The 10,106-nt window shown below is 39.7% G+C and overlaps 1 protein-coding gene across 1 annotated transcript; it reads right to left on the reverse strand.

Annotated features, from left to right (window-relative positions):
* Positions 1–348: 348 nt before the first annotated feature.
* On the reverse strand, positions 349–8,014 carry cpa4 (carboxypeptidase A4; the record flags this gene model as incomplete). Its single annotated transcript, XM_079223539.1, has 11 exons — positions 349–600; positions 769–853; positions 1,841–2,040; positions 2,764–2,854; positions 3,048–3,158; positions 3,971–4,072; positions 4,170–4,271; positions 5,193–5,291; positions 5,384–5,518; positions 6,692–6,773; positions 7,950–8,014. The coding sequence occupies 11 exons, from the start codon at positions 8,012–8,014 to the stop codon at positions 413–415; spliced, it is 1,260 nt and encodes a 419-aa protein (XP_079079665.1). The 3' UTR covers positions 349–412.
* Positions 8,015–10,106: the final 2,092 nt, after the last annotated feature.

Raw genomic sequence — 10,106 nt, forward strand, 5'->3', positions numbered from 1 at the left:
ATCTAGCGATATATTCTAGTGATCTAGTGGTATAATATATATTATTCTGAAATGATCCATTATCCATAATGAGTACTTTGGTACTTTTGGGACTTGTAAGCGTAAAAGATCTGAGTACTCTTTTAATAACAGCTAATACTGTTGTTAGCGTTAACATAATTTGATGGAGTAATTAGTTAGAAAGTGCCAAGTAATTAAAACCAACATTAAGTATTTAAGAAAATTATTCTCCAAATGTAGCAAGCTAATTGAATTCAGAAAGATAAAAAAAAGAAGAAGACACGCAAAAAATATTCACGACTTTATTGGTCAACATTGAAGTCAGATGTCTAAACATCGGTAGAGAAAGATGATAAAGTCGTTGTGTGTCGATTGATTTTAAAGTGCGTCCTCCTTCCACCGGTCCCGGCGATCAATAAGGATGATCACGCACGTACTCCATGATGTGTTTCAGAGCCAGCCAGGACTCGGAGGCCGTGGGGATGATCTGATTGGCCGGCAGGATGAAACCATAGCGGCCGGTGTCCCTCAGCTCGAAGGCAAAGGAGTACTTGATGCCGAGGTTGTAAGACCAGTCGATGCTGCCGCCGCTGGCTTGGTCTGGGAGGAAGAGGAAGAAGAGGAAGAAGAGGAAGAAGAATAAAGAATGCAATAAAAATAATTTTGTTCCTAAAATAAATAAATAATCGTGATCATGATTTTGGCCGTAACGGTCCAGCCCAAATTAAAAAGGTGCTGAGAAGTTGAGAAGAAAAAGAAGTTACTCACAGATGATGTTGCAGATGCTCCCGACCTTGTATCTGGTGCCGTAGAGAGACGTGAGCTTCTGCACGGCGGCTCTGCCAACGGAGTCCTATGAGGAACAAAAACAAGGACCGGAATACTGTATTACTGCAGTAAGGGGTGGAAGAAGTATTCTGACCCTTTACTTAAGTAAAAGTAGCAGTACAACTCTGTGTAAATACTCCACTGCAAGGAAAAGTCCTGCCTTCAAACCATTTGAAGTATGCGAGTATTATCAGCTAAATGTGCTTAAATATGAAATATAAAAGTACTCTTTGTGCAGTGAAATGTTTCCTATCAGTGTTTTACCACCATAAGATGCTTCTGGGTGAATATTACTGCATTTCACTGCTGCAGATGTTTATTTTAACTGCGTCATCGTCGTATGTAGAAAAACCTGTTTACAGCTCTGTGACGGTGCTTTTTCCACCTGATCCAAGAGGCTTTTTAAAGACTGTATTCAGCTGAAGGAGGAGGAGGATTTTCTCAACACATGAAGGAAACACTTCATCCTTCACTTCATCACACACATTCAACATCAACACATCTGGAGATATGAGGTTCTCACTGGACAGGAAGGGGAAGAAAAACTGTCATCCCAGAAGAAACTAAAGCTCTCAGTAAGAAAGCTCTCTAAGTATAAAGTTGCATATAAAAATGGAAATACTCAAAGTACAAGTGCCTCTAATTTGTACCTGCCTCTGAGGGCGTTGATACACATGAGGACTGTTTAGGCAGTTTCTCAATGTTAATATTCACAAAAACGGGAAGCGGCGTCGCAGAAAAAGAGGATTCCTGGCTGAGTTAAGGGAGATCATTCGTCATATGCAGTAGTGATGACTTTATAATTTTTAAGCAATAAAACTTTAATGAGATGAGAAATCGTAACAGCTCAGGCTGTCAAAGTAGTCAAAAGGCCGGATATTGCTTTTTAAACTTATTGAAGGATAAAAGAGGCAGACGTTCTCAAATCGGGTTATAATAACTCCCTGTTTTCAGACTTATATTTGATATTTTGCCACGTGCCTCCTCATAACTGTCTCTTTCCCCTCCTTACCAGCTCAGCCTGGTGGAGCGCGTTCTTGCAGGTGTACCCGTAGGGGTACATGAGCAGCTGGGAGTAGGCGTGGACGGAGATGAAGGACTTGAAGTTGCCGTGGCTCTGGACCAGATCCACCACGTTCTTCACCTCGACCTCAGAGTGAGCCGAGGGCCCGTGGAAGGAGTCGGAGCAGGGGTTCCTGCTGGCCCCGGGGCCTGCAGGAACAGGACAGATGGACATCGTAACGCAGCAGTGCAGGAGACTCACAGACATCTACAGGGCTGCCAGTTTATTATTATTACTAGAGGTGTTTCTAATATTTCCACCTATTCTATTCTGGAGAAGCGGTGGTCAGAATATTGGCATCATTTCACCATACAAGGCTTTACAATGCAACGGCTCCACATGCAATTAGAGTGCATAAATTACACCTTAAAATCACTTTCTTCATATTCTTTTTCAATACATGTTCTCCTTGTGTAGAAGGGGGAGAATAGGGTACACATTTTAGTGAGTAGATATCGCCATGAAACTTCCTCAATTGTTTACCTACATTAGGAAAGTGTATTTTTGCATTACAAGTTTTCCAAAAATGTATGTTTAAATATGCAAAGGATGAATTATCTTATCAAATATTTGCTAATTTGCATTCATTTCCAGAAGAGAAATATAAACTTTGGATAAAGCCGGGTTTAAAAAAATGATTTTCATTTTGTTGACATATTCGAGTCAAAGGGTTGTTTCTTCGTCTCACTCCATTAATCAGAAAATACTTTAAAGAAATACATTTTCGCTTCCATTTTTGCCTGAAGTGAAGCGTTTCTCATTCTAGTAACTGAAGTGCTTCTATAAATGACTTTACTGATCAACGTGGTGGGTAATCTCTATATCTCTGTATCTGTAAAAGTCACACGAGAGGCGCCTCTTTCTCTACTGACCACCAAAGCCTGCGTCCCAGTTCCTGTTGGGATCGACCCCCCGGCACACGGAGCCCGAGTTCTTGGAGCGGGTCTTACGCCACATCCGGTCCTGCACATCAGAACACAGATTCAGTCGGTCGAGAACGTAACTGCAGGAATTCTCATGCTTTCTCTTCGGCTCTAAATCGTAAAACCGGCTCACATCAACCACATTTATCCACCAGAAACATGTCAACACGACAAACAGGAATTAAACCAAAGAAGTGTGAGGTTCATGGTGTGTCCGCCGAGTGGTGACGTACGTTGGAGTGTGTGTAGGCGTATCCGTCGGGGTTGGCCAGGAGCAGCATGTAAATGTCCATAGTGTTCAGGAGGGACGTCAGGGAGGCGTCGGTGCCGAAGTCAGCGGCAATCTAAACAAGAACGAGGCTTTTATTTTGTAGGAATGAGATTCTCAGTAGAAGGGAAGCAATCTGACGTCTCCTGTTGGTTCTGATCCAGAGTAACAATGTGATGATGATTTAGGGTCAGCCAGCTGTCTGTATCCGTGTATTTGTTGTGTGCTTTATGTTTTGTTGTGTAAGGCTGTTTCTGTCTGTATGTATTTGTGTCTATAGGACCCACTCGAAAAATGTGTTTTTCTAGTATTGCCCCTTTCTGGGGAAAACAAATAATATATATAAATATAATTGTTTCCCCCCAGAAAGGAGCAAAGAAAGAGGCTAAAAAAACTAAAATGTAGTTTTATACTCAAAGAATACTCGAAAAATATTAGTATTGCCCCTTTCTGGGGCAAGAAATGCATATATATATATATATATATATATATATATATACTTACACATCATTATAAATATACTATCATCATTATAATATACTTACACATCTTCCCAACTTGCACATCATTATAAAGAATATTTATTATCAGGGCTGTCACTAAAGTTATTATTTTTATTATATATTAGTCTGCTGAAAAAAAAAAGGCCCACAGTGGCGTCTTCAGATTCCTTGTTTTGTCCAACCCAAAAATAAAAACCCAAAAATATTACATTTACAATGAAATATGAGCAAGAAAAGCACATTTAAGGGTTTAAAAGTCATTTCAGCTCAATTTATCACATAAAAACTTATGGACAGATCTTGTTTTTTCCCCTGACAGTGTTCTGTGTCCGGCCTCTGGAGGACATCGAACACATGTCCCTCTGCGTGTTTAACCAGGTTGTACCTTGTTGGCCGTCCACACCCCGGTGGCCTGGGACACCCATTCCCTGGAGTGGATCCCCGTGTCCATCCAGATGGCAGGACGGTTGTTTCCTCCAGTGCTGAACTATGGAAACAACAGAATGGTTCCCGTTGTGTTAAAAAGAACTGGATGAGGAGATATGTTAGCGGTACAGGTGTTGATGGGATGAGTCGGGTCCCACCTTGAGAACGTACATGGGCCGGTTCTCATACGATCTCCCGATCTCCTGCTTGGTGACGAGTTTGGGGTGCTGAGCCACCAGAGTGTCCATCCAGCTGTAGATCTGAACGGGACAGATGAGGAGTGTGTTAACAGACTTCAGGTGTTCACAAGGTGGACTAATCACCAGTTAGGTAACGAGTTCAAGAAATACATATTTATATTTGACCACTGCACTTACTAATAACAATACCAGAAATATTTTCTATTTAATACACATTATTTCACATTTTTGTATCCTCAAGTTTAGTTTTCTGATAACTTGACATGTCAAACATAAATATATATGTATATATATGTATTATCTTTTTTTCTTCACATTTAGATTGAGTAACATTTCTAGATACTTGTACTTATGTGTTGTACTTTATACTTGAACTTTATGCTCTACTACATTTATTTTAAAGCTTTAGTTTTACTTTGCAGATTAATATTAATAATACAAAATATGAATAAAATAATAAATGACGATGCATTATTATAGGTTACACTGCCCAGCAGTATGTAAAGTACTTCAATTTAGTGAAAAATTACTTAATTGTACACATTAGTTGATCAATAATTATATACCAGTGATACAATATACAGTATGTTATTCTGAAACTATTCTGCCTAATAAGTATTATAACTTTTGGTACCTAAGTATATTTTGAGGCTAATACTTTTGTACTATTTCGAGTATTTCCAAACTCTTTCACAGTTTTGCTACTTAAATAATCAGAGTACTTCAACTGCACTGCAACTTTTACTCTATGTTTTGCTTCTTGACTGTTTTTAATGTTCTTAATTGTTTGTAAATCTTGTTTTCTTCTGCATTATGTTTTGATGCTTTTAAAGGTTTTGTGTGAATCGCCTTGTTGTTGAAATGTTCTCTACAAATAAACTGGCCTTGCCTTCTTCCGCCACTGTGTCCTCATGAAGTGATAATACGGTGTTTGTGTGTCTCTTACTCCGCCGCCTCATGAGTTTGTATCAGAAACCTCACCGTCTCCAGGCGATGATACGCTCCGAAGTTGAAGCTCCTGGTGCTGCGCTCCTTCATCTGGTTCTCCGCCATCTCGGCCTTCTCCTCGTCGAGGAGCTCCTGAATGAGACACGGGGGAACGTCGCTCTCAAAACCAAATGAAAACCAGAGGCGAACGCGATCAGCGGGGGACGAGGACGGCGGTTACAAACCTGCAGGTCGCTCACGATGACGGAGAACGGGACGCCGTGGGCGGCGAGGAGCTCCGTCACAGAGCTCACGGCGGAGCGAGGCACCCGGATGTCCACCGGGAGCTCAGTGGAGACCGGGTGGAGCCAGAAGTCCAGCTGGGAGAAGAAGAGGAGAAGAAGAGGAGGAGTCACAGACTGGACTTTTGAGGCTTGATACTCCAGAGAACACGTCGCCTCCGTTTCATTAGAATTGATCTCAACGGTTATCGTTCATAAAGCCATTGAACCACACAATGATGAACTGAATAATTCAACTGTGCAATACTCTGCCAATAATACTATTTTTAATTACTATTTATACTGTTTACATTTACACATTTCATAGATCCCACTGTTCGGCATTTTTTATTTACTTATTTACAGTTTTTCATATTTTTATGTGTGTTTGATGCACATTTTTGCACGTAGTTCTTATATTTTTCATTCTTTATTTTTATTAATTAAGATAAGGTAAGGGAGATTATTGTCATTGTAAAACATACGACGAAATGAAGTTGGCGACTCATCAGTCAGTACAGCAGTAACAGATAAAAACATGTATAAAAAACATTAAGACAGGACATTCTAATTTAGAACAAGACATTTAAAAATAAATAAATAAAACATAAAACACAGGCATCAATGGCTTAAAAGTGAAACAAGTGTTGTGTTATTAATAATTACATATACTCTCTACATATATTGTGTTTGATATTGTAGAATGATGTACATTATTTAAATTGTCTTTGTTTTTAACTACTTGTTACTTCCTCACACCATCTTTGTTGATTTATTTGACTGAGAGAAAAGAAAAGAAAGTCACATGAACTTCTTTATCAAGGAAGTTGAATCTCCAAAACAAATTTTGAGATATAATAGAGGTTTTACACAAGTATTAAATCACTAATAAATGTCCCGGTATTAATCAAAATCAGGTTCAAATCAACTAAAACTTGTTTTTATTGTTCTTGCTTGCTTCTAAATCTGCATTAATGTTTGACTCGGAGGAGCAGAGAATATTAAATAAACAGTTTTAAAGAGTTTCTGACTTTCTGACTCCGTCAACCTTCAACCCACGAAAACTCTCAAGTGGATTATTAAAGTTGAGGCTTGATTTTCCTTCAGCATTCCTGGCAAGGTTCATGTGAAACCGATTGGCACAAAGCAGCTGAGAAAACCTGAGGTACATAGGTGTTTGCACAGTGTGAGTGAGTGTGTGTGTGTGTGTGTGTGTATGTGTGTGTGTGTGTGTGTGTGTGTGTGTGTGTGTGTGTGTGTGTGTGTGTGTACCTCCCACTCCTGTTGAGTCTCCAGAGCCTGCAGGAGCTGCAGCTGTTCCTCAGACTGCACATTGACCCTGATGACCTGATCTCTGGAAGGAGAAATTCAGAGTCTGAGCATCATTATTCATATTCCAGAGTGAGTTCAGCCGCAGCGGAAGAGTTAATTCACCGCTCACCAAAATGAAAAGCGGTTAATCGTGCAGAACAGCTAGTACCCAGACCCATGACTCCCACTCTGTTCCCTTTAATACGACTGTAATTATGATTTAATCCTTCTCTAAACAAAAAACGCAAGCATTTTCTGCCCGTTGAATACTAATGTATTTTTTCAACTTGGTTGGTTATTTGACTTGCTGATTAAAAAGCACCCAAGGGAGGGAAATAAAAAAACAAACGCATAATCAAGTCTCTAAATAATGGTATTAAATGACTAAGACTGCATGTTCTTTTGCTGAACTAAATGGAACGGAGGCAATGGACTTTAAAAGTACTCGATTTGAAAAGTTAACGGTTATTTATTTTTGTGAGAAAATGTACTTAACAATTCCACAAAAACCTTTCACTCTTCACCTGAATCAAATGTCCTTTTCCTTTCTATGAAGCAGCTGCAGAGTTCACACGTTTTGGTGTATTTATCCATCTTTTCCTGACTATTATAATCGGTTGTTAGAGGGACACAAATGCTGACTGTGGTTCTATTTATCACATCAATAACACATATATTCAAGAAAAGGTTCATTGCTCAAGTAGGTTAAAACAAGAGAAAAGGAACACGCAAAACACAAATATGTAATAATGCAAAGTATATATATATATATATATATATATATATATATATATATATATATTATATATATATATATTATATATATAAGTATATATATATCCATCCATTATCAGCCGCTTATCCATTTTCCAGCTCATTCTGGGAGATATAATCCCTCTAGCGTGTCCTGGGTCTTCCCCAAGGTCTCCTACCAGTTGGACATACCCGAAAAACCTCTAATGGGAGGCGGCCAGGAGGCATCCGAATTAGATGCCCGAACCACCTCAGCTGACTCCTTTATATATATATATTTGTAAAACAAATAGGGTGGAATGTGCTGGAGCAATGTTGTAGTATAGACACCCCTGGCAGGCTTTAAATATTACCGTAGTGCCTGTATAAATGAAGAGATAATGACTTCCTAGTGAACTCAGAGCGCCGCATTTCATTGTGAAAGCTCAGAAAACAGATCAGAACCACGGCGGGCGCCTCTCCTCACCCGGTGAAGAGCCTCTCGGCGGCGGCCGCAGCCACGAGCGCCAGCAGCAGCCACAGGCCTCTCATCTCGTCTGGATGTCCGGATTGTGAGTTTTGGGCTCGGCGTCTCCGGCCTCTTAAGACCAGCAGGTGACAGGTGGTCCGTTCCCACGTTGCCTCACTCTGCTGAGAATCACACGAGCGCTCATGTCTGGAAAAAATAAAAAATAAACGGCTGATTCAGCTTTGTTTTTATCAGTGCGGCGCTCAGCTGCAGATAACGGCGGCTTCCCTTGATTCTCTGTTGGAGGAAGAATACTTCAGTAAAAGCACTAATGCAGTGCTGTGGAAATACTCCTGAAAAGTACCTTGAAACCTCTCGAAAAAGAACATTGGAGATGCAGATTTTTCACTTATGCAGAGGCGACCTCTGAGGACATTTTAAAGCATCATCAAGCTTTTCCTTTTTTGACAGCACTTTATGTGCGTTCCACAGAATCCCACGTCTTAATGTATTTCAACACTCTATACATTTTTATTTATTTATCATTTTAAATGTAAAATGTATTCACGTTTTTTATTCATCTGCTTAAAATGTGAGCGCAAAAAGCATGCTCGGAAAAAGGAAGGTTTTTTAGTTTTTATTAATTCTTTTAAAATGTTTGAGCACGCTGTGTGAAATGTGCTATATAAATAAAGATTATTATTATTATAATTATTAGTATAAGAGGCAACCTTCCACCAATCTTCTTCTTCACCAGCAATAAACTGACAAATGAGGAAGGAACGAGCCAATCAGAAGCAGAGCAGGGCGGGTCTCCCCTTTACATCAGCCAATGAGAGGCGTGCTGAGTCTTGAGTACTTATTGCATGTTTGGTTAAAGCTGCACACGTGTACCTAAAGAGAAATATTCATGTTAAAATCCACAAAGATACTTCAAACATTAGTGCACTTTCTACTTTGTGCCAACAGTTTGGGGAAGACGCTTCTCGTGACGACGACAGGTCCTTAAAGAAAATAAAGTCTTCCCAATTTGGTGTAAAAGCCGTCGACTGTGAGCCAGACCTGATCACCTGTGTGCCAGACCTGATCACCTGTGAGCCAGACCTGATCACCTGTGAGCCAGACCTGATCACTGTGAGCCAGACCTGGTCACTGTGAGCCAGACCTGATCACTGTGAGCCAGACCTGGTCACTGTGAGCCAGACCTGCTCACTGTGAGCCAGACCTGGTCACTGTGAGGCAGACCTGATCACCTGACCTCTGCAGCTGATCTCCCCGACGCTCCTGTGGCTCAAACCTCTGCAGCCGAGCGTGAAGCCTGAAAGCAGAAGAGTGGAGGACGTGATGGAAACACTTGCATGTGCTCACCGTGGCCAGTAGGTGGCAGCGCACTACCAAACTTCTTTAACCACAGGGTGAAGACATTACAGCCCCTTTGAATGAATGAATGAATAAATACTTTATTAATCCCCAAGGGGAAATTTCAGTAGCGCCTTACCACTTGAAATACAAACACACAAGATAAAAGATCAAATATATAAAGAAGCATCAGGGATGAGAAATATATACAAATTAAAATAAAGTAATATATATATATATATATATATATATATATATATATATATATATATATATATATATATATATATATATTATGGCTACGGTCAGTGGATTACCCTGAATCCTAAATTATTGATGACTCAGCGAGGTCTTATTAGAGTCGGTGAGTATGAGGCACCTACAGGAACTATACATCTTAAGACCAGAGCGGAAATCATTGGTCATTTCGTGGATTTGTTGGTGAACTAATAACTTTTTGATACCTGATAAATAGTTTTGAGTCACTTTTCATGCAAAAAAATCAAACATTTGCAGATACCCGCCTCCTAAATGTGAATGTTTCCTTCTTTTCTCAATTTAACATCATTGCAAACTGAATATATTTTGGATTTTGGGACTGTTGGTCGGACAAAACGTTTAAAAACATCCCCTCGGGTAACGGAGAAAATGTTATGAGGCAGATAAAATAGATAATGAAAATACTCAGTAGTTTATTAAATTGAATTACAGCTCAAAAGTATACGTTTTTTTACTTATATGCGTAGCTTAAGTATTCTTGTTATTTTGGATTACCAGATTTGCAAACAAGTGACCTTTTTGGGTGGGGGTCAAGTC

This window comes from Taurulus bubalis (genome assembly GCF_910589615.1).
Source record: "Taurulus bubalis genome assembly, chromosome: 9".
In the NCBI taxonomy this organism is placed as follows: domain Eukaryota; kingdom Metazoa; phylum Chordata; class Actinopteri; order Perciformes; family Cottidae; genus Taurulus; species Taurulus bubalis.